Below are 26259 nucleotides of genomic sequence, written 5' to 3' on the forward strand. Positions count from 1 at the left end.
CCGATTGAGACAACATTTTGCACAGAGTACTGAATTAGGTCCGGACTGATGTATGCGAAATTTCTATATCTACAGGATATTGTACATATTAACATGTCTTGCATGTACCCATAGTGGTGAAGGGTATCATATAGTCGGCCCCCTCCGACTTTTGAACTTTCCTTACTGGTTTACATTATAAAAACCCAATTACCACTGCGTTTGAAAATACGGATATAACCTTTAAAATATCGAAATTGGCGTGAAACCAATATATCGACCTTTATTGTGAGTGTATATCTAATTCAAACTCTGGAAATTAATTCCCATCACTCCAAACACAATTCCACTTTTTCTTAATTTTATTGCTTTTAAAATCGCTATGCTATTCCCTTTTATGGTTTTAATATTTAATATTCTGGCAAAAAGTGACCCTCCCGTATATGTGTGTGTTTGCTTTTGTGATTGTGTGTTTCAGTGTATGTATGTATATTCCCTAACGTACAAAATACTTATATAACTACTTGCATTTTTTTATTTTGTGGTTTGTTTCCTTAGGCTTAGGATTAGACTTTTTGTATGTAGGCGAATGTTTGTTATTGTGTTGCTTTCTTCGCTCCCTCTCTCACCCTCCCACGAACAACTTACGATACAATATTTTTATAGTAGGATGGTTTCTTTTGATTCTCTTTAATGACATAAAATCCTTTCGGTTTGCCATTGCCCGAGAAATATTTATTGAAACTATTCTTATTGACGGTATTGGCCGGGGCGTAATACGAGGGCGATTTACGTTTCATTGATTTTTTATAGCTCATCATTGAGTCGTGATGATGATGGTGATAGGATTTCTCAATCGATTCATTTTCCCATGGTTTGGACCAGGTCGGTATATTATGGATATCAATCAGTTGTTGGATTTTATTCGGCTCCACATTGGCCACACTGGGGAAACGTTGTTGCTTTTCTTCGAGAATTTTTTTAATTACCGGCAAATTCCAATGGTAGATACGTCCCGGTTTACCATTCGATGGGAAGGCGAAGGATACCTGAAATGGAAAATGAAGAAGATAATAAAAGGATTATTAAAACAAAGTCAAAGATTAACATTAAAAAATAAAGAAAGACGCATTTCAAAGCATGTTGCAGAAAAAAACGGGAGAGACAATAAATGTCATGGCTAAATTAAGCAGAGGAATGACAAAATTGTTGGCATTTACTGGCTGTTTAAAATTTATTATGTTCGAGTTCAAATGCTAATTAGCAGCATGTTATATCTTGGTGTTGCAATTTCCCCTTAAGCTTTCGGTGGCAGTGATGTTGGTGTTGCACAATTACAAAACGCCACCACCACCACCACTATTATCAACATCACTGTGCCACATGTAGCTTATCTGCATGTGGGGTTGCAGCAACAATTACTTGCGGCAATCCGTTGAGCATCATACACTTGACTTCATGCCATTTCCCTCTGCTTGCCATTGCAATGTTGTTGTTTTTCAATTTTGGTCTATTTGACGCAGTGGTGTTACAATTTTTAATTAAAGCTATCCAGCGATAAACATCAATACGGCATTCATGCATTTAAATTTATGGGGACACCACTCCAAGCAATGCAACCACATCATCATTATCATCATAGGAATACCATTTGTTGTGTGACTTATTTTGCTGTGAACATGTTTAAATGGCAAAACAGGAGTTAATTCACAAATGGACTAACATCGATCATTTGTAGCTAAATTACAAGCGTTCGAATGCATTTCCAGATAACAGTAAATAGAAAATTAATGGATGCTATTTTTGGCGTTAAGTTTTTTCTGATTTAGAGCGGATCATTAGTTCAAACGAGATTCGGAGATTAGAAAAATCGCACGGGGCCGATACAAGAGATGCTCCAATGATTATTATTGTAACAGATTTAGTATTATTATTAGTATCTGGACCAATTGAAAGTAATCTTGACACATCCCAGCTAACAATTTTTGCCGAGGATTCAGATTTTTGCCGAATCATCTGAAATTTCGTACTAAAACGGTACGAAAAATACTAAATGTGATACCATTTGCATTTGGCGAACCGGTGGAGCTAGAACTCTGACATTTGGATTGGTGGTCGTTGATGGAGTTAATAGGATAGATGTACCAAAGGGTTTTTGGAAATTCGAACTATAACTATCCGAAAAGTACTAAAATGTACAAAATTTGGTAAAATTTCGTAGCATGTGAACGGACAGCGCTAAAAACTTGAAATTTGGAGGGTGGATTGAGGTTGAGAAGTAGATTCCATTTTAGGAGATGGTTTTGAAAGCGTGTGCTCATGTGTACGGAAAGTACTATATGATACTATATTTGGTACAATTTATTTTGGAAGTACAAATCGAGCTGAAATCCTACAATTTGAAATTAACATTACCATCGGAGTGTAGGAATGGGATATGTACGTAGTTTTGGCATTTTTTTTTTACTGATGTGTAGAAAAGTACTAAATCGTACTGTAAGTGGTACAATTTGGATTTGGATGAACCGATAGAGTGGAAACAATGAAATTTTGAGTCAGGATCACTGTAGGTGTGTAGGATTGGGGACAGGATTCAATTTGGTACAATTTGAATAGAGCTAGAATCATGAAATTTGGAGTCATGATCACTATTGAGGTGTAAGATCGAGATATGTAGGAAGTTTTAAAAATGTTTGCTAATTTGTACTAAATTTGGTACAATTTGAATTGAGGGTGAACCGATAGACTTGGAATACTGAAACATGGATTTAGAATCACTGTGAGGGTGAAGGTTTGGGGTATGTAGGAAGTTTTGGAAGTTCGTACTACTATGTACTAAATTTGGTACAATTTGAATTGTGGGTGAACCGATAGAGTTGGAATCCTGAAATTTGGATTTAGGATCACTGTTAAGTAGGACGTTTTGGAAATTCGTGCTACTATGTACTAAATTTAGTACAATTTGAATTGTAAGTGAACTGATAGAATTGGAATTCTAAAACTTGTATTTGGGATCGCTGTGCAGGTGTAAAGTTGGGGTATGTAGGAAGTTTTGGAAATTGGTACTACTATGTACTAAATTTGGTACAATTTGAATTGTGGGTGAAGCGATAGAGTTGGAATACTGAAAATTGGAATTAGGATCACTGTTGCGGTTAAGGTTTGGGGTAATTAGGAGGTATTGGAAACTGGTACAACTGTGTACTAAATTTGGTACAATTTGAATTGTGGGTGAACCGATAGAATTGTAATCCTGGAACTTTGATTTAAATCACTGTAGGGGTGTAGGTTTGGGGTGTATAGGAAGTTTTGGAAATTAGTACTACTGTGTGCTAAATTTGGTACAATTTGAATTTTTGGTAAACCGATAGAATTGGAATCCTGGAACTTGGATTTAGGATCACTGTGGAGTTGTAGGTTTGGGTTAAGTATAATGTTTTGGAAATTCGTACTATTGTGTACTAAATTTGAATTGTGGGTGAACCATAGACTTGGAATCCTGAAATTTGAATTTGGAATCATTGTGAGGGTGAAGGATCGGGGTATGCAGGAAGTTTTGTTGGATGGTTGAGGTGGGTACTCTTGGGAAAAATTGTGTGCCAAATTTGGTACAGTTTGAATTTGGGTGAACCTGTAGAGCTCGAATCATGAAATATTTTTCTAAATGGTACTCAAATTTAATTTATAGTCAATATTAATGTGTGGATATATGGAGGAGGGGTCCTATTGTTTTCTGCAAGACCGGCATAAATCAAAATTCGTGATATTTAAGTTAATGATGCAGAATTGTTCGCTATATATGGCATGATGTTCTGTAAAAAAATCATATGAATGAATCTTACACACTCTGATTGAGAAGCTATAGAAGTTCCTTTTTTCCCAGATGTGAGTAAACTGTAAACTTAAAGTACATTTTTGTGCGATTTTTATACCCTACGCAACTATGTTGAAAGGGTATCATATCATTGTATGTCACCAATAGTTTGTAACACCCCGAAATGTTGGTCTTAGAACCGCCTTTAAGTATACAGTTCGTCATATATCGATTAACTGAGTCGATCTAGACATACAGGCCACAGTTATCAATTTTTAAGAAATTTTGCATGTAGGACCGGTTTTTGCAAAAAATAGCCTTTTGGTAATGATCGGTTAATATTTAGGTGATGAAATGGACTAAACACTTTTTATTTTTTCTGGTTTTTTGGTCGCTCTAGATGCTACAATTATGACAGGTTCTGCATTATTTGGAGAGAACAAGATGCCTACCGAGCAGGTAGGACCAATATGCCTACCGAGCAGGTCTGATATCATTCACTATGATGCACGTGCTAAATGAAGGTGGTCCCCTCGGTTTCAAAAATTTAAATTTTGGTTTTCTACTTAATTTGAACCTACACTAATTTGAGATTGTCCCGTTTAGATTTCAAATGAAAATCTCAACAACTCTTGGAGATCGAAACAGTGTTTTTACGAATGACGGGCACGATATTATAGCTTTGTGCAGCCCCAAGAGTTTGTAACTCCGCGAAATATTGGTCCTAGACCCACCTTTAAGTATACCGATCCTCATATCTCGACTAGCTGAGTCGATCTAGACATGTGTGTCCGTCCGTCCGTCTGTCCATTATAATTTGTAAACACGACCAATCTTCATGAAATTGTTGCATGTAGGATGGGTTCTGCCCAATGAAGACCCCTATTGTTATTGGTAAAGATCGCTTAATGGCCGCAATTATGACCCAAACATCGCGAATTTTTACATAGAGAAGGGGATCGGGCCAAAGAAAAAGCATGCCTCTTTTGATAAGTATCGGTCAATATTTAGCGGGTCAAATGTACCGTGACTTTTCTGTGAAAAATTACAAATTTTGAATTCAATAGCGTATGGATTTACCCCTGAAGGTCATAGACCTGAAAAGTTGTTGGTATATCCAAGGACAGTGGTTGACCTTTAAATTGATACCAATTATATGGCTGTATGTACTCAGATGTGGGAGATACACTTAAATATTTACAGGTGCTTATGTATTCAGACGTTATTTAGTAACCCTTTACCACACTAGAGGGTGGAAATATAGCGCTGATCGCTTTAAAATGTTCCATGAAGTTCCAGTTATATTGTGATGAAGGCGACCGAAAGCTTAATTTTTTATGTTTTTTTGAGTCGAAGGGAAGGGAATCTGGAACGAAATTAGAAGGGCTGTACTGAACATTACTAATAAATGTCGGCCTCTAGTTGGTCCAGATGGTTCAAATATCGCGAAATATTGCCCAAGCTCAAAATATAGATCCACAGAAATTTAGTTTTTCGTGGAAGGTGTGTAGGTTATTATATGGTCGGCCCCGTCCGACTACACTGCTCCGCTCACTGGTTTTTTGTTAATTTTTGTGTGATCTTAATAATTCTAGTTCATACAGACATGTACTTTTTCAAATGCCGTTGGACTTGTTTATTTCTTCAAGTGCAGTCGAGAAGGGGTTTCCTTAATAGATTATATAATTTTTGGGAAGAATATCATTGCCGTTTTTTTCATATAAACCGTTAAAGCAGTCTTAAGTCTTAACGAACTCTCAACGAGATTCGACTATCTTACCCTACTTAATTATAAATGCTGCGAATTCATTTATTTCTGAAGCATGTTTACAGAGTTTATTTTTGTAATTTTTACCAAGTATAACTGCAATTATTGCTACAAATTAACATAAGCTTGATTATCATGAGACACTTAAAGTGCATTCCAAATGATCTGCAAATTTCTAAAGAATTCTAAGTCGATATTCCGGCTCCCTTTCTGCTACCATTTTCAGACTTTAAAACAGAACAGCAGCTGACGTTAATTTGTCAAGTTGGGTGGCATGTCATAAAATCGTTGTGTGTCTGTGTGTTTGCCTTTGAGCGATCATATCAGCAATTTGTCTGATTCCTTTTATGTTGATAATTATTGCGGCTTTTATGGCAAATCTGCAAAGTTGTTGTTATTGCTGCTGTTCCATCTGCATGTTGCGCATCATGTTTCAATTAAAGAATTTAATGATTTATAAAACTACAATTTCTGTAGAAGTTTATGATCTCATTTTTATTAACATCCATAGCTCATAAAGAGGACGGGCTGTTAACAATGTTTTTCATTAGAATAAAGAGGGGAGAATATAAATTTTTGTTTTGAACAATTATATTATGCCATGTTGCCCATATGGATACTGGGATGGTCACTCCGTTTGAACACCTTGTAATATTTATCGTTGAGAGCAAAAAATAGATATATTCTTCTATGTTAATTTAGCCACGTCGGTCTGTCTGTTTGTTGAAATATCGAAGTTGTGGGTGTTTGGTATTGAAAATGGGATATATGTTCTGCTATAGCCTCCATATAACCGTTCTGCTAATATATTTTGAGGAATTTGACACGTATTTCAATTAAATTGGTTATAATTAGTTACACTGAATCTCAGTGGTACTTTAAGATCTCAATTGATCCACTTTTTAGTTTAGTCCCAACGGCACATCCCAAATGTTTCCCTACCAAAAATTTTCAGAGTTGGTCCTATATAAAGGCGTCTCCCAATATTAGGGATTTAAGGTACGTTTTTTATTCGAATGAACTTTAATTTGATATTATGGGTGTCAAATCGCAATATCGTTTTACGTTTTGATATAGCCCTCATATAACAGCACCCGCAATTTTTGATATTTTGAGGATTTTAGATATGTTTTTAGACCATCACGTCAATTTCGGTTTGTTCTAACCCTATTTTTCAACCAGAGTGTCTTTAGTTTTCTCCTGGCAGAAATATCCCTTATAGTCTCGATCAATTTCAGTCTTTGTATTTGGTTGAGGGTTCGGTACAATTGAACTTAACGACGTTTTGACTTGTTATTTTATTTTAAAGGTTTTAGCCCCATTTTCAACAGAATTGACTGTAATTTAAAATTGCGGGTTCGTACATGGCAAAAATACAATATGAAGATCTCAAAAAATTTTAAGCATTCTGATTTCCCGGTCTCCGGAGGAAAAATACCACATGGAAGAAATTTGTAAATATGAGTTAATATTTTGGAAAAACCCCATCCTATGTTCGGTATGCTGAATGCCACAGCAGATTTTTATACCCTTCACCACACTTTGGTACAGGGTATTATGTCTGTAACAGGCAAAACGAATCGAGATAGGCCCATGGTTCCTTTTGCGAATATGTATAGAATCACTTTCTGAGTCGATTATGCATGTCCGTCCGTACGACCGTACGATTTGGATGAAATTTGGCACAGTTAATTTATTCAAATCGGAAAATAGGTTCAGATTTAGATATAGCTCCCATATAAAGTTTCGTCCGATTTTATGTAAATGGTGCATCAAACTCCCAATATTGGTCCGATTGAGACACAAATTTGCACAGAATACTGAATTAGGTTCTCATTGAGGTAAGCGAAGTTTTGTTGGAATCGGTTCAGATTTAGATATAGCTCTCATATATAGTTTCGTCCGATGGTGCACTATACTGCCAATATTTGTCCCATTGAGACAAAATGTTGCATAGCGTATTGAAATTGCTACAGGTTGACGTCCGTAAAGTTCTGTTGAAATCGATTTAAATTAAGATATAGCTCTCATATATAGTTTCATCCGATTTTATGTAAATGGAGCACTATACTGTCAATATTTGTCCGATTTTGTACAGCGTACTCAATAAAGTCCTGCTTGATGTGTTCGAAGTTTTGTTGGAATCGGTTCCGATACATGGTATATGTATGGGTTGTTTTCATTTAGTTCACATATCTATGTACTTCACACAGTTAATTTCATTTCAATGGTTCCCTCAAAATGCTATGTCTATTCTATCTACAGGATATTGCACATATGAGCATCTCTTGTATGAACCCAAAGTGGTGAAGGGTATTATATAGGCGGCCGACTTTTGAGCTTTCCATACTGTTTTTTATAACCTCCACCATAGTATGGAGGGTATATTAACTTTGTTTTTCCGTTTTTAGCTCATCGAAATAATCATTTCCCCATGATGTGTATATATTCTTGATCAGCGTAAAATTCTATGAAGATATAGCCCGTCGGTCTGTCCGTCTGTTGTAATCACTCTAGCCTCTAAACGAATTGAGATAGATCGCCAAAAATGTTGCACGGAGACGTCTTTTGTCTGAAGGCAGGTCAAGTTCGAAGATGGGCTTTATCGATCCACGTTTAGGCATAGCTCCCATATAAGGTACCCCCAAAATTTCGGTATTTTGGGGTTCTGGAGCGCGTTTTTCAACCGAATTCGCTGAAATTTGGTACATTGGGTTCTTATTGGGTACCAAATGTCTCTACTAAAAATTATAACTATAAGTCCATTTTTTCTGGTAGCCCCCATATAACGGAACCTCCCAGTTTACGGTATTTTGGGGGGTTCAATCGCGTTTTTAATCCGAATTCACTGAAATTCGCTACCAAATTTCTTCACTAAAAAGTATAAATATAGGCCCATTTTTTCGGTTAGCCCCCATATAAAACACCCTCAACTTTCGGTATTTTGGGGTTCTTAACACTAGATTGCCCAAGGCGGTCATTTTGACTGCTTTTCAATTTCTAGTACAAAAAAATTGTGTATATTATGACACAGCCTTTTAAAATTTGGTGACTTTTTGTACCACATAGAACTACGTTTATTAATCATAGTAGCTGCTTCCTCCCCTCTTTCATTCGCCGTATTCACATGTGCTATACCTATATTGCCTAAAAGCGGTTATTTTGACCTCTTGTGAAATATTAAATAATCAAATTACTTTTATTATTGTATAAAGTAAGTTTTTTATATGACCAGATCAGTACAACAACATCGAAAACCGTTTGATGCTCTAGAAACACAAACAAACACACAAATCGGGAAAAATAAATTATATATTTCCAGTCTATTTCACTCTAGAGTAAACACTTACTCTTTTTCGAACATTTTGTCCGCACTCTTACTTTTTAAAAAGGGAAACTCAAGAGCCCTCCAACCGAAAACAAATAATAACAACGTTTTGTATGATTGTAAATAATGTAAAAATATTAAAAAATAAGTTAAAAAAATTTTTTTACACAATAAATTTTTTTTCAGAATGAAGTCATTTTGACCGATTTTAGGCAATATAGGTATATACAAAATCCCAGTCCTTCTAGTGTTAAGCGCGTTTTTCAACCGAAATCGCTGTAATTTGGTATTTTGCAGTCGCATATGGTAACAATTTTTCCTACCAAAAATATTAATATTCACCCCCTTTTAGGGTAGTTTTTGGTCTATTCTGAGACTTCTATTAAAACATTATGGCAAACATTTTTGTAGAATATTGATTTGTATTTGATGAGTTTTCAATCATTTCCGAAGAAGGAGACTGAAAAGACACAATATACCTAAAATGCACGGATTTCGAGAAATCTTAATTCGAATATTTTCAAATGTATGTGTAGCCCTATCGATCGGTAATGACCGCACTGCACTTCAAGTTAATGATCCCGTGTGTAGGCGACTCCATGGATTGCATGTTTAGTGTAGAAGGTGACCTCTTAAGTTGGCAATTGACTCCATAGACCATATATCCTAACTATTTTAGAGGTGTACTACAGAGTCAGTAACTGCAAGGAATATGTCTAGACTCCTACTAAATTAAATGTTAATGGTCGGCTTGTATTTTTATTAAAATACGTTGAAATCTTGCAACAATAAACAACAACCCGGCCACCTACCACACACTCTTTTGGAATTTGATCATCATTAATGAAAAAAAAAAACGAAAAGAAAAATGGTATCTCAAGAAATAGTAGCCTTGAATATTAATTTGTAGTTGTTTTGGTGTTCTCTCATATGGCGCATTCAATTATCGCCGAGGATAAATGTGTTTTTCTGCAACAGTACCTTGCTATTGGGTGGACGCATTTCACTGCCGTAGACATACATTCGTACATTGTGCCTTTATTGGACTTGCTGTATGTGTAGTTTATTGGATAAGGAAACATATTTTTTAAATACGCAATGACTGAGCAGGCACGCACGCATGCATGCAGTCAGATATGCCGCTCCAAAGATGGCCAAACTGAGAAACCGCTCAGCACCATAACACTTGGTAGTAGTCGTTGGTGGATAATGCTGGTGGTGGTGATGATGATCATGAAAATGTTGATGGTTTGGTTTTCCTCCTTGCCCAGAGTTGCTTCGAAGGTTTCAAATTCATGATATTATTTATATACCTGATACGAAAGCTAGGCTAAAAATAGCCGACTTTGTTCATGTTGGGATTCTTGTTTAGAGCAGCACTTGTTCTACACACTATGTTAAATGGCAGGGGCGTAGTTAGTGTATTAGACTTATTTTTTTAATGGAGCTTTGGATAGTTAAATCTACTAAATCATTGCATTTTTTGAGGAACTAAAAATTTATCTACTCCTTGTTTCTTCTAAACCATGCAAAGAACCCATAAATTTGTCTTTAGGGGAACTAACCTCTACCCTTTGACATTTCTCCGCCACTGTATTCCCTTTACAATTACATTTAGTTCTTCATAAATATGATTTTCATTATATTTTTTTATAAACTTATGAATTGTGCGTGCTTCCTAGGAAATAATGTACTCCAGTTGTGGATGGCAACCTATGGAGCAACACGGCTAATTTTTCAAATCTAATTATGATTTGAATTTAATTAATATTTCAATTAAATATGATTTATTAACCTGATCTAGTTTGTTATGTTTTTGTATTGAAGGTTTATCTGGGTAGTTGGTAGAAAACTTGTTTGCAACAGTGTTAGTTACATTTCCGCCACTAACATTGTTAGCTGTCTAATCCTTGCTGTGAATGAGTGGTTTTTAAAGAAAAGTAATATGCTGATCATACAAATAGTCAGTTATTATTGATAGGTGATGTAATATGGTGTACAAGTTAATTGCAGCAACTTCACTTTTGCATGGAGTTGTATTTTGTCTGCTGGCAGGTCAAGTTCGAAGATGGGCTATATCTCAAAATTTTCGGTACTTTGGGGGTTTTGACGGCATTTTTCGACCGAATTTGCTGTTATTTGGCAAATTGGGTTCTTATTGGGTACCAAGTTACTCTACTAAAAATTATCGATATCAATCCATATAAATTATCAATATCGATCCATATAAATGTACCCCTAAAATTTCGGTATTTTAGGAAGTATGGACACGCTTTTCAACCGACATTGTGGTAATTTCAGGGTCCACTTGACCCGCTTCTTATTTGAACAGAACCCATCCTACTTTCACGGCGTTACAAACTCTTGGGGATACACAAAGCTCTAATACTCTGTTAACATTGGATTCCTGGACCTTATTGTTACTTTTTGTATAGCTCCTATGTAATGGTACCACTACATTTTCGGCCATTTCGCATCGCGAAGTTTTGGATGCTGACATAAATATAGTATAATGTATTTTCTGTATTTTGATGGGCTTTCCGCATTTTTCCCTAGAAGTGCTGTACTTTGAAACACATTTATGTTCAATATTTTTAAATCGGCCCCCAAATTTGTTTTTCTCAATTTCTCAAAAAACAAAATACAAGTTATAGGTACCATTTTTTATTTGTTATATATTTTTGCTATAAATACTAAAATCTGGCGAACTCAAAATTGAAAATTAAGAAAATTAATTAATTCCCAAAATACCGAAATACATGGGAGCTATACCATATCGTACAGTAATATATCCCATTTGCAATATTAAACATTTCAGGATCATGTGTATGCAAAATTTCAAAGCGCTATCTTAAGGGGACCCCCCCCATTCTCGGGGTCAAATTTTTTTGTTGATTTAATTCGAATCTACACTAATTCAAGAATGTCCCTACAAAATTTCAAGTATAAATCTCAAGAACTCTTGAAGATATAGCCGATTTATTGTGTCAGCATCAAGTGACGGCTGAAGGGCTTCTCAAACTTTAAACGCGTTTTTCTCTTTTGTGAAATTTTTACCCGTTTCTCGGCGATTTACCAAAAATATTTTTTCAAAGGACCGCCATTTTGTTAATTTTAGAGCGAAGTCAATAAAAATGTTGCCTGTAAAACGGGTGAAATAAACTAAATATCTCATTATATATTTCACCTATTGTAATTTATTAAAGCATTTTAATCTAGCAATCGAACCTGCTAAAAAACAATGGATTTTTATTTGTATACTTTCTAAGAAATATATATATATATATATATATATATTTCTATCTACAAATGTTGTTATTTCCAAATGGGAAAATATTTTCACTTTTACGAAAGTAAGCCGAAAGCAGTTCTAATTAAATTTAAATAAGTTATTCATTATTAGAAAACTGAACTTTACGTATAAACTCAATTTTTATACACGCAGGCTAGAGACTGAAATATCTATCTAGCTAACAAATGCCTGTCTTGCTGGATTGTGTGCACGATAACTCTCGAAAAGAGTCCACGATTTAATCCAAACTTTGCACATTGTAATATTTCTCACAAACGTAAATCAAGTTTGAAGATGGAGAATATCAGATGCACAATATATAATAAATATATAAAGGATTATCCGACGAACCCTATTGAAATTGGTAAAAATCGGTTCAGATTTAGATATAGCTCCCATATATATTTTCATCCGATTGTTAGTAAATGGTGCAGCAAAGAGTCAATTTTAGGCCGATTGGCACAACATTTTGCACGGCGTACTGAAGTTAGGATTATAATAGCAGTTATTATATTGAACATACAATTTTGGTGTTCTTGATTTATAAACAAAAGCATTTTAATGTTTTTTCACATATTTATTAGTTCTTTGCTCTCTTTAAGAGGACCCCCCATTCTCGGGGGGTCCTCTTGATTTAATTCGAATCTACTCTAATTCAAGAATGTCCCCACAAAATTTCAAGTGAAAATCTCAAGAACTCTTGAAGATATAGCCGGTTTATTGTGTCAGCATCAACTGACGGCTAAAGGGTTTCTCAAACTTTAAACGCGTTTTTCTCTTTTGCGAATGGCGGGCACGATAACTCAAAAAATAATAACCCAATCGATTCCAAATTTTTTTCACGTTTCTCTGTGAGTGTATAGCTATCGTATGAACTAGGATAAAAGCAATCGGTAAAGATTTTCATAATTTTTTAACTTGGTTTTTGGTCAAAAATCGGCGATTTTCCAAAAATATTTTTTTAAAGGTCCGCCATTTTGTTAATTTTAGAGCGAAGTCAATAGTCCTAGTTCATACGAGAGCCAGACATGTACTCTTTCTAACACCGTTGGAATTTTCGGATTCCGATGTTCCAGTGAGGAGTTATCATGCCCGCCATAAAAAATAAGGACTTTTCTTTAATTACAAAAAACAACAACAAAACAATAACAAACATGATTTGTAAATTATTTTTCTTCTCTTTTAAATCTTCAAATATATATGTGCAAAGTTACAAACCCTGTACAAGCATTGGTATTGATTTACAAACCCATTGAAAATCTTGAAATATTAAAATCGAGAATGGGTGGGGTTCCCTTAAATTAAATTATAAACCACTTTGTTTTCGTCAGACCATAAAATGTTACGCCACTTAGACATAGGCCAATTTAGGTGGTCTTTTGCAAATTTTAATATTTTTTCTAGGAGATCTAGCATACAAATGTGATGCAGCAAGACTCTCCTGATTGTACATGCATGAACTCAAGGTTACATTTTTGTTTAATACCGTAACAGATGATTTGGGCTCATCATCTTAAGATTTTTTTTTCATCAAATTGAGAGATTTTTCTATTTCGCCCACGCGTTTCTGGCTTGGGAGACCATTTTATGGCGTTAGAGATCATTTTCGCAGAACAGCCAACAACATCTTGTATACATTTGTACGTTTTTCCTTTAGAAATCAATTTTTGAGTGAGTTCTCGTTGTTCCTTTTGTCAATGTTTTCCGCGGCCCATTTTTCCAAAACTTTTTAACATACAGTGCACGTATTTGGAATTTTTTTTTTAATTATTATAAACCAAAAATATTCAGCGTATTCGCTGGAATAGCGCGCTCAAGAAATCAAAAATATCAAAAATTTAGGGGTACCTTATATAGGAGCTGCGCATGCCTATACGAGGACCGATATAGCTCATTTTTGAACTTGACCTGTCTGCAGAAGCTGGCGTGATTACAACAGACAGACGGACATGCTTTTATCGTCATAGAATTTTACGCTCATCAATTATATACGTACATTATAGGGTCGAGTTATAAACTGAACAACGAACTTAATATACACTCCATACTTCACACATGTACCCGGTTATTGATCGTCGGTTCACATATAGACACAGATCACATATATTTAATTTAGTCCACTTTCATGTTAATGTTCCTTCAAAAATGTGAGGTCTGTTAGGATCTCTTGAATATAGATAAAGTGGTAAAGGGTAACATATAGTTGGCCCGGTCCGACTTTACTACTTTCCTTACAGGTTTATTTTGTAAAAGTCATAATTTTAAATAATTTTGCTCACTTTTGTATTTTATTCCGTTGTTTTAAAGAAAAAGAACAACAGATTTTGTTCGGCATATCAAAAAATATACACAAGTTGCAAAAAAGGCTTATAAGTGATGCCATATTTACAAATATTCAATTTTCGGAGGATCCAATCCACGAGAAAAATATTTTCTTTGAGTATAATAATGTTTGTGCTGAATTTCTTTTTCAAATTTTCATTGAATATGAATCCTTGTAGTACCACCCCCTATAAAGAGTCAAAATATTTGAACATGTGTAAATCTCATACGAAGCTTTTGGATAATCCGATTTGACCCCAACATCGCGCAAAACAATATTTTTACCAAATCTATATCATATCCAAAGATGTAGCCTATCGGTCCACTCCTTCTGGTAACTCCTCAAAGCGATTGAAAACTTAAAAATCTATACTGATTCGGAAAATGGGTCCTATGGATCCACATTCTTAGGTACCTCCTCCATACATATTTGGTTTTATGAGTGTGTGACGAACGAAGCTATCAGTTGTATGTTATTTGATTTTTTTTAGATATTGTTCTACAATTTCCATAAGATTCAATACCCTTCAGCTCCTTCAAATTAAATATTTTCAATTTAAATTTATTTACATCTAGCATTACATCTGAATTTCCAATATATATTTTCAAGCATTTCAAAAAGAAAAAAAAGCATTAAAATACTGTAAAAATGTCTATGTCATATGGGATGACGGCAGTGTAATATTTACGGTAAATATGTCGTGTAACAATTCACAGTTAATGCTGTCAGTGGTGCTATCTCGATATGATCTTGGCATACAATTGCTGTATTAAATTCATCCAAAAAAATCGAATAGAGGGTATTTTTTCCATTCGCCACCAAAAGTGTGAGCAAAGGAACCAGCAAACGTTCTGTTATACGAAATGCTTAACATACTGGAATACCGAAATATCTCGAGATAATATGTGTCAGTTGGTATATCAACTACTTATGGGCAGATAGACAAACAGATAGACATAAAAACCGACAGACAGACAGGCAACCAACAATCTGACAAACAATTCAAACCATGCCAGTAAACTCAACTCAAGTGGTCTGTCAGAGTGAGTTAGTTAGGATCTGGCAATTCTCACGAGTTTTGGTTCTTTTGAAAAAAAAAACAGCAACAAAAATCACCACAAGAAAAGCAAACAGAAAAAAATTACAGAAACTGATCTTGGAAATCTAAGTGCAAACCACCAGTCGAGATGGTGTTACTCTGATCACTTCAATCTAAGACATAGTTGCAACAAACACACACTCAGTTGAATTGTCTTGCCAGAGGATAAGTGCAGCAGTGTCAGTACCAGTTTGAATACAACAACAACAAAAACAACATTTGCCAAAACAACAACAGAAACGTGTGTTTGCAATTTGTAACGAGTACCCGGCAGCAGCATTCGCTGGATGGCTTGCTGCTTGGCTACATTATTCCATTCTTCGAATGCTTGTTGCTGCTACTTCTTTATCTTTTGTTTGTTCCGTTGAGTCTGACTGGCATTGAACTGGTCTTGATGTTTATCTCTGAACTTGATGCGCAGACACAAATCCACAAACAAAAAATGGGAATAAAAAAAGAAAACCCCAAACAAAATGCCTTCAAATGAAATGCGTCTTTGATTTGGAAATTCTAGTTAGTGGCGATGGTGAATTAACCCATTGGGAGATGGGATGGTCGCTAATAAAAACTTCCCAAGGCTGTAAAGACTTCCTTTTTTTCTATCGTCGACATGTCGACTCCATTGAGTTCTACAAAAATGCCCCAAGTTCGCCTATGAAGACAAGACTTTTTTTATGTTCGCCTATGGAGACTTCTTTTAACTTTTTTATAAAGATTCTCGTCTGTAAAGACAGCCTCAAGGTCCCGTCCATAAACCATTCCTTGACTTCAGTTCGTATATAAAAATCCCCCTCCACCTCTTCCAGAACTTCTGAAAGACTCCCTCCAGAGCGTACCTCAAGACTCCATCAATTTCCTTCTTAAAACTCCCTCCAGTTTCTTCCTTAAACTCATCTATAAGGACTCCCTTAAACTCGTCCCTTAAACCTGCCCTCAGCTCGCAGGGAGTCTGCCTTCAGCTCGTCTATAAAGACTCCCTGCCTTCAGCTCGTGTATAAAGACTGCCTGCCTTGAGCTCGTTTATAAAGACTCCCTGCCTTGAGCTCGTCTATAAAGACTCCCTGCCTTGAGCTCGTCTATAAAGACTCCCTGCCTTCAGCTCGTCTATAAAGACTCCCTGTCTTCAGCTCGCGTATAAAGACTCCCTGTCTTCAGCTCGTCTATAAAGACTACCTGTCTTCAGCTCGTCTATAAAGACTCCCTGCCTTCAGCTCGTCTATAAAGACACCCTCCCTTCAGCTCGTCTATAAAGACTCCCTGCCTTCAGCTCGTCTATAAAGACTCCCTGCCTTCAGCTCGTCTATAAAGACTCCCTGCCTTCAGCTCGTCTATAAAGACTCCCTGCCTTCAGCTCGTCTATAAAGACTCCCTGCCTTCAGCTCGTCTGTAAAGACTCCCTGCCTTCAGCTCGTCTATAAAGACTCCCTGCCTTCAGCTCGTCTATAAAGACTCCCTTCCTTCAGCTCGTCTATAAAGACTCCCTGCCTTCAGCTCGTCTATAAAGACTCCCTGCCTTCAGCTCGTCTATAAAGACTCCCTTCCTTCAGCTCGTCTATAAAGACTCCCTGCCTTCAGCTCGTCTATAAAGACTCCCTGCCTTCAGCTCGTCTATAAAGACTCCCTCCCTTCAGCTTGTCTATAAAGACTCCCTGCCTTCAGCTCGTCTATAAAGACTCCCTGCCTTCAGCTCGTCTATAAAGATTCCCTCTTCAGATCGTCTATCAAGACTCCCTCTGCAGCTCGTTTATAAAGACTCCCTCTGCAGCTCGCCTACAAAGACTCCCTGCCTTCTGCTCGCCTACAAAGACTCTCTGCCTTCAACTCGCCTACAAAGACCCCCTGCCTTCAGCTCGCCTACAAAGACTCCCTTCAGCTCGCCTATTAAAACTTCCACCAGATTTCGCCTAAAAAGTCAACCTCCAACGAAGGCTCCCTTCTGCTCGTCCATAGAGACTTTCTCCAGCTCTCGTCTAAAAAGACTACCACCTATCTCTCATCTACATAGACTCCCTCAAGCTCTTCTCTATTAAGACTCCATTCAAATCCAATCCCCTCAATGGGTTATCCAGCAATTTGTTCTGCCCAAAAGTCATCAACAAATTGGAAGCGAAATGCTTTTAAGGAGCTCCTTCCATTGCTTTGGAGATTTCTTTACAACTTTCCATTTAAACTCAACAAATTGGAAATAGAAAATAATTATAGAACTGGCATAGAAAAGTGGCAAGAAAGAAAGAAAAACTTGTTTACCTTTTTTCCGTTAGCATCCTTTGCGGCTGCTGCTGCTGTTGAATCATCAGCATTGGATGAATGGATTTGTTCCTGCAACGACTTGATGAAATTCTTTTTATCCAGAACGGAGTTGGCCGAGAATGATGTCGTCGACGACGAAGATGATGATGACGATGGAAGGGCATTGGGTGATCCACTGCCAGATGATGGCTTCGGGTTGGCATAATAGTACATATTTGGCGGTAATTTTATAATGAACATGTGTGAGTCATCGGGTGAGGCATGACGTCGTGATTCAACGGCCAAACGTTTTCGGTTATGACTGTTTGGTGCTTTGACTTTTGTAAAGCCCAATTTGCTGAAAAAAAAGAAAACCAAAAACAAATGCCATCAGAAAAAATAATCCACAAATTGGGGAAAATTGAAAAAAATGTAAACAATTTCCATTCCCCGGCAAAAAATAATGAGCCAAAAAAGGCGATTAGTTAGTGGTAAAGAAAATCGTTGCTCAACATAGAATTTCTTCTATGCCATTTTTTTCAAACCATCAATCATATTTTAATGATCATTGGGTAATATTCAATTTCAACAAGGAGATGACCAATTCATCACAAAATCTTGTTTGCGGAGCATTTCCCGCGAATTATTTTTTGAATGGATGAAAATTTTTCACAAACTTGAAAACATGTTTGTGTTTTTCTTTTAATTAATTTTTAACGATAAAAGTTATGACCACAAAGTGACCATAATTTTCATTGCAAAATAATTTGAATTGCTGCCATTATAATATTCGTTGTGATATATGAAAGTATTCTGCTCGTTAATTGAATTTATTTTAATTAAATTTTGAATGATATAGAGATACTGTCTAGGCCTGCATGAAGATAAGGCAAACATCTTTAGAGAAAAAAATATTTAAAACTATAAATTAAATAAGGTAAGTCTGCAGCATCCAGAATAAATAAGAACTATGTCTATCATATGTGTGCGTTTATTTTATAATCTTAAAAAAAAATATGTGATGTCATATCGTCGATGTCTAACTCAAATTACAGCAAATTTGGTGGTAGAATGCCCCTATGATCCCCAAAAAAACATAAATGGGGCGTGACATTTATAAATCATGTAAAAATTGTTTTGTTATTGTCTTCGTAGAACCAAGAACTTAAAAAAAGTTGAAATGAAAAGGGACCTTCGAATAGGAGCTATGTCCAAACATCTGAAATTTCTAAATGCCAAATTTTTGATAAAATTTTGTGGCAATACATGAATATTGAAATATATATGTATGTAGACATAGAGGAACGGAACACCAAAAGCTTTAAATATAAAATGCGGCTAGGACCATTTTGGGGCGGGAAAAAATATTGAAATATATTATTGATATAAAGACTAAAATTAAAATTTTTGTAATGGGCATTTGAAATGTCGATTGTGACGTTGACGAGTCTAGTCTGAGCAGGAAAGTCGTTAAGGAAAGTCGAGAAGATGTCAATGACCATATTATGCAATCGGTGTTGCCTACAGATATTCATCCTCAGCCTATAACATATCGTATGCAGGAGAGGTACCAGAGATGATCGTTCCATAGGAAATTTACAAATTTCAAAATGTTGACATATTGTGGAGGAGGTAACAGAAGGGGTGGACCCATCTTCAAACATTATATGGGCTTGGTTAACATATTGGGTTGTGTATATTGGCATTTTTTTGTGAAGGTCTATTAGCATAATTGACTGAAAACGTCGTTATTTTCAAATGTGCCGAACTCTTAACGCATATTTTTATATGGGGCGTAGGACATCCAAAACATGAACACATATATGCACCACAGATATCCCATTTTGGCCATACATATAAGGGTTTCGGAGACGTTGATTAGAATTCCGCAATCCGATAGTCAGATATGTAGTCCTTAAAACTGCGCTGGAATTTTGAGATTCGTATGTTCCAGTGTTCGGCGATCATGCCCGCCGTCGAAAAGAAGGACTTATCATTTATTATAAAAAAGAACAAGGTGTTTAAATTTGGAACCGATTGAATTAATAGTTTTTGAGTTATCGTGACCACCAATCCTAAAAACCGTGATTCGAGAAAAACGCGTTTAAAGTTTGAGAAACACTCTTGCCGTGGCTTGATGCTAAGACAATAAATCGGCTATATCTACTTTAGTTGTTGGAGTTTAACTTGAAATCGCATCAACGAAGTATTTCAAAAACATATAGAAGACATGTAAAAAAGTGTCAGTCAGTATTGCCGACAAATATATAGCCTCAGCCTATTGTTAGCGGAGGTCTACACAGGTTTTACTATTTTAGGTACCGAAGATGGTGAAACGATGGTTCGCATCTTTGTGTAAAAGTATTAAAATATGCAATGTTTGTGCATTAAATTGTTAATGGATTAACGAATTCAACAAACATGTCCCATCTACGGACATAATATAATCTAAGTACGATAAATCAAGTAAAAGTATGTATATATATATCATCGGTCTTCGGAGTTACACACTGGTTTTATTATTCGTCTTATATAAGGTATATGTTTTTATCAAAAACATTTCAGATGCAATGTTGATCAATTCGGGGTGTTAAATAAAATTTACAAGATTATATAATAATTACCCTTTTTGGAGGAGGGATCAGAGGAGAGGGCAGACGGGTCCCAACTTCGGACTTGGTATAGGCTTCGCATTTTGCGGGGGAGGTACAAGAAGGAGTGGACCGATATTCCCCATCTTCGAACTTGAACTAGGTTTGGAACAAAAATAAGATGTGCAATGTTTGAAAGAAATCGATTATTCCCTTAGAGAGTTATCGTGCGTACCAGCCAGACAGACGGACGCACATTTCTAAATCGACTCTAGATTTTCTGAAACGGATTTGGTCCAAGGAAACATGAGGTCTATAAGCAATAATTTGATGAGGCACATTTTCACCGTATCAAAGTGTATATACCCTCATTAGCGATAAGGCTAAGGATATAAAAAACTTTCGCTGATATTGGATATTGGGTTCGCTTCATATGAGATATACAAGTTTTAAAAACGTTGACTTCTTTGTGGAGGAAATACTAGAAAGAATAGATCGACGGGTCCCATGTTTAAGCCTTATACACTCATGATTAATATAATAGGCTGTGCAAAATTTAGCTCAAATCGTTCGCGTGACAATTTAAAATTGATTTTCATCCAAATGTTGACCTTTTTGGGATGTATGTACATAAAGGAATGGGTCCCATTTTCGATGTGCAAAGTTTCGATGAAATTGGGTTATTCGTTCGCTTCATATAAGATATACAAGTTTTCAAAATTATGGCCTTTTGTGGGGGAGGTACAAGAAGGAATGGATCGACGGGTCCCGTCTTTCAACCTTATACAGTCATGGTTGAAATATTATGCTGTGCAAAGTTTAATTTATATCGGATATTCCTTTCGCGTGACATTAGAAAATAATTTTCAGCATAATTTTGACCATTTTGTGGAGGAGATACAAGAAGGAGTGGATCGATGGGTCCCATTTCCAGACATAATTTATGTAAAGTAAATATATTATAATGTGCAAAGTGTCAATGAAATTGGGTTTTAAAAATGTTGACCCTTTGTGGGGGACGTACTGGAAAGAGTGGATCACTTCTGCAAGAAAATGTGTCTATGAAGTATTGTATATTTATTTTTTCTCGAATTTTTATTTTTAAGATTTTAAATGGGCTGGTAAATGAATACAAATGCTTGTTAAGGTTTGTAATTTTGCACATATATATTTGAAGATTTAAAAAGGAAGAAAAATAATTTACAAAAAATGTTTATTGTTGTTTTTTGTTATTAAAGAAAAGTCCTTATTTTTGATGGCGGGCATGATAACTCCTCGATGGAACATCGGAATCCGAAAATTCCATCGGTGTTGAAAGAGTACATGTCTGGCTCTTGTATAAACTAGGATTATTGAAATGGCGGACCATTGAAAAAATACTTTTGGAAAATCACCGATTTTTTTACCAAAAAACCAAGTTAAAAAATAAGGAAGAACTTCACCGATTGACCTTATCCTAGTTTACACGGAGAAACGTGTAAAAATTTCGAATCGATTGGGTTATTAGTTTTTGAATTATTGTGAGCGCCATTCGCAAAACCAATGTTTAGAGAAAAACGCGTTTAAAGTTTGAGAAGCCCTTCAGCCGTCACTTGATGCTGACACAATAAATCGGCTATATCTTGAAGAGTTCTTGAGATTTTGACTGAAATTTTGTAGGGACATTCTTGAATTAGTGTAGGTTCGAATTAAATCAAAAAAAATTTTAACCCCGAGAATGGTCAAACTTTGAATCGCATATTAAAACAAAATGGAACATTTAGAGGATATGAATTTCAACCAGACTGACAGCGGGTATAATTACCACGTTATAACTATGGTGCCGAATGTGCCCCGCGCCATCAAATACCGTAGCTACCACGGGTAGGGCCACATTCGGCAAACTGTAAAATTTTTTAAGTAATACAAATTTATTATATGTTTTTGGTTTCTATAATTAAGTATCAGACGACAATAACCAGACATAAAGTTTTTATAAGTACTGAGATATAGAGCTCTAAAAAAAGTGCCGAATGTACCACAGTCTCCCCTACGGTAAAAATATTACGTTGTGCAAAATTTCGATGAAATCGTTGCATATGAAATGTACAAGTTTTAAAATGTTGACCCCTTTCTGGCGGACCCATATTTCAACCTTATACAGTCATAGTTAAAATATTAGGTTGTGCTTAGTTTTGTTCAAATCAGATATTTTTTTGTTCAAATAGATAGTGATAATTCTTTGGGAGAGTTACAAGAAAGGGCGGACCGACGCGTCACATTTTCTGGGTAAGTTAAACATATTACGATGTGAAAAGTTTCGATGAAATTGATATACAATTTTTCAAAATTTTGACCCCTGTTTAGGAGGAAAGGAATAGAAATGGGCCGACGCACAGTGGGAAAAAAATTCCGATCTAGCGGGCAGAAAATAAAAAAATGAAGTTGAAGGAAACTTTAAAACATTAATGCAGTTCTAAAGTAGAGTGTTGAGAGTACTTAAGTCCGTATAAAATAATCCGAATTAATAAGCTAGAACGGAATAACGGCACAATTAAAATAGAAATTTTTTCCAATGTTAAAAATGGTATTTATACCCTTCACCACACTGTGGTACAGGGTATTATGTCTTTGTACATATGTTTGTAACAGGCAAAAGGAAACGAGATAGATACATGGTTCCTTTTGAGAATATGCATAGAATCACTTTCTAAGTCGATTTATGCATGTCCGTCCGTCCGTCTGTCTGTCCATGTATTTTTGTGAGCAAAGTACAGGTCGCATTTATGATCCGAATTGGATGAAATTTGGCACAGCTCATTTGTTTGGCCCAAGGACGAACCCTATTGAAATTGGAAAAAAGACGGACGGTTCAGATTTAGATATAGCTCCCATATATATATTTAACCGATTTAATGTAAACGGTCCCTATATATCTTTCGATTTGCACGAAATTTGGTGCAGCCTAATCATTTAGGTCTAGAATGATGTCTGCCAAGTTTCGTGAAAATCGGTCAAGATTTAGATATAGCTCCCATATATAGTTTCGTCCGATTTCATGTAAATGGTGCCCTAAAGTCCCTATATATCTTTCGATTTGCACGAACTTTGGCATAACGTATTGAATTAAGCCTAGAGTGATGTCTGCCAAGTTTCGAGAATATCGGTCCAGATTTAGATATAGCTCCCATATATAGTTTCGCCCGATTTCATGTAAATGGTGCACCAAAGTCCCTATATATCCTTCGATTTGCAAAAAATTTGGCATAACGCACTGAATTGAGCCTAGAATGATGTCTGCCAAGTTTTGAGAAAATCGGTTCAGATTTAGATATAAATCCCATATATAGTTCCGTCCGATTTCATGTAAATGGTGTCCCAAAGTCCCTATATATCTTTCGATTTGCACGAAATTTTGCATATCATACTGAACTAAGCCAAGAGTGTTGTCTGCCAAGTTTCGAGAAGATCGGTCTAGATTTAGATATAGCTCCGATATATATTTTCGTCCGATTTCATATAAATGGTGCCCCAAAGTCCCTATATATCTTTCGATTTGCACGAAATTTGGCATAACGTACTGAATTGAGCCTAGAATGATGTCTGCCAAGGTTTGAGAAAATCGGTGCAGATTTAGATATACCTCCCATATATAGTTTCGTCCGATTTCATGTAAATGGTGCCCCCAAAGTCCCTTTATATCTTTCGATTTGCACGAAATTTGGCATAACGTACTGAATTGAGCCTAGAGTGATGTCTGCCAAGTTTCGAGACAATCGTCCGATTTCGTTCGATTTCATGTAAATAGTGCACCAAAGTCACTATATATCTTTCGAAATTTGGCATAACGTACTGAATTGAGCCTAGAGTGATGTCTGCCAAGTTTCGTGAAAATCGGTCCAGATTTAGATATAGCTCCCTTTTATTATAGAATTTGACGCACCATGGAACCAGTGGACTGATAGGAACAAAACGATCTGAAATTAGTATAACCTAACCTGTGACAAGTTTGTTTGAAATCGCTTAATACTTGGATAGAGCTTTCATATATATTTTCGCCCGATTTCAAGTAAATTGGGCATCAAACTCCTCAGTTAATCAGATTGACATCAAATTTTGCACAACTTACTAAATTGAGCATATAATTACGTAGTTGCGATTTGTAGAAGTACAGACATAGTCCAACGGATGACCTATTTAGATTTGTTTGAAGTCGATTTACATACTTTATGGATAGATCTAGGTAGAGTCATCCAATTTCATGTTATCCAATTTCATGTTAATAGTCCTCTTTAATATACCTATAGTGGTGAAGGGTATCATATAGTCGGTCCCGTCCGACTTTACTACTTTCCTTACTGGTTTTTAGCTATAAAATTGCGATGGTCGTGTGCATTCTGTGAATATATTATTATAAAATTTTGTCCATTTTTGATATAAAGTATTGGTATTTAATTAAATGAAATAGTTAAATAACCCATACGTTATTTTAATTTAGATGTTTCGAGCAAAAATATATGTAAGGTCCGTTTTTTTAAATTCCTTCAATTAAAATAGAGTTTTAGTATGGAGTGCAGTCGAGTTCTGTGTTGATTTTTATTTTATTTTTCTTGTGCGTCTGTCTAGAACATCATACTAAATTTTTTCCTGCGACTTCCTGTGACTCTCGGATTTATGGCAATTTTTTTTAAACTATGCCAATTTGGTGTAGGAAGCTTTTTTTAGGATTTTCTTCAAATAAAATTTTGATTTTTTTTTATATAATTCATCAAATATGACTTGGAATAGATCACAGCATAGCAGATAAGAAAAAACAAGTTCAAAATGTCCATCCTAAGTTTCCAGAGTACTGGGTGTGAGTATGAAAATGAGGGTATTTAAGTAAGCTGCTCCAAACGTTGATTTTAAACTCATGCACTGAATATACATTTATTCACAAATGTCTTTCTAAATAAAAATTGAAATTACAACGAAATCGGTTGTAAGAGTCTTCAAAATACCGCAGGTGAAGGGTCCACTTTATGAACCCTGGAAAAATATCTTTGGTGTAACATTCATATATACACTGTTTTACCTATATTTATGATTTTCGTGGAGGTGGAGTTTATAGACTTTTATTAAACCTTTTATGGGGCTTATTTATTTTATTTATTAAGTTAATTAATGTTTTTCCTGTACAACAAGACAAAAGTCTTATAAGTCTTTAATAATAAGTATCTTAGATATTATAAAAGTGGTAAGAATGGAAAAAGGATACATTATGGAAAAGGATACATTATGGAAAAGGATACATTATGGAAAAGGATACATTATGGAAAATAATAAATATGATTAATTGAGTTGAGATAATTTAAAAAAAATTGAACTACAATAAAAAATAAATAAAAATGTTCCTATTACATTTGTTAATAAAAAGAACGATTAGTAAATCAAATAAATTGTATGATCAAACCTAACGTTTTCAATTATGAAAAATGTTGTACAAGCCGTTTTTTGAAATTACTTATATTGTTAATGCATTGCAAATCAGATGGTAGAGCATTCCAATCGCGTATCGTGCCAATGTAAAATTGTCTCTCAGAAACCAGGCTCTTCCGACGAAAAGGTATAATTTTTCTTCCCCTATGTGATCTTGCAAATGTAATTTTTTCGAACAGGTACGTTGGTTTTTGTTTGAGAATAGTTCTATGAAGGAGTTGTAGAGATTTGATTTTAAGAAGTGAGTCGAAATTTACTCCATACAGGGATTTAGAATACTGTGAGACATTTTGTCTCTTACTTAGGCCATACACGTATCGTGTTATGCTATTAAATGCGACATTTAATTTATGACGACAGAGGGAATCACAATTGGCAA

General features: G+C 35.5%; 1 protein-coding gene across 1 annotated transcript in view; it reads right to left on the bottom strand.

Moving 5' to 3' along the window:
* Positions 1–621: 621 nt before the first annotated feature.
* Positions 622–26259, bottom strand: part of LOC133326721 (uncharacterized) — a 61235-nt gene continuing 35597 nt past the window's right edge. Inside the window, exons 3-4 of the mRNA XM_061535337.1 lie at positions 17851–18190; positions 622–1028 (exon numbers count right to left, since the gene is read on the bottom strand). Of these exons, the coding sequence (XP_061391321.1) occupies positions 624–1028; positions 17851–18190 (745 nt within the window). The 3' untranslated portion in view covers positions 622–623. The remainder of the gene's footprint in view (positions 1029–17850; positions 18191–26259) is intronic.

The sequence above is a fragment of the Musca vetustissima genome, unplaced genomic scaffold (assembly GCF_032173495.1).
Source record: "Musca vetustissima isolate MV318-11 ecotype Yass unplaced genomic scaffold, APGP_CSIRO_Mvet_v1 utg39857, whole genome shotgun sequence".
Lineage (NCBI taxonomy): Eukaryota > Metazoa > Arthropoda > Insecta > Diptera > Muscidae > Musca > Musca vetustissima.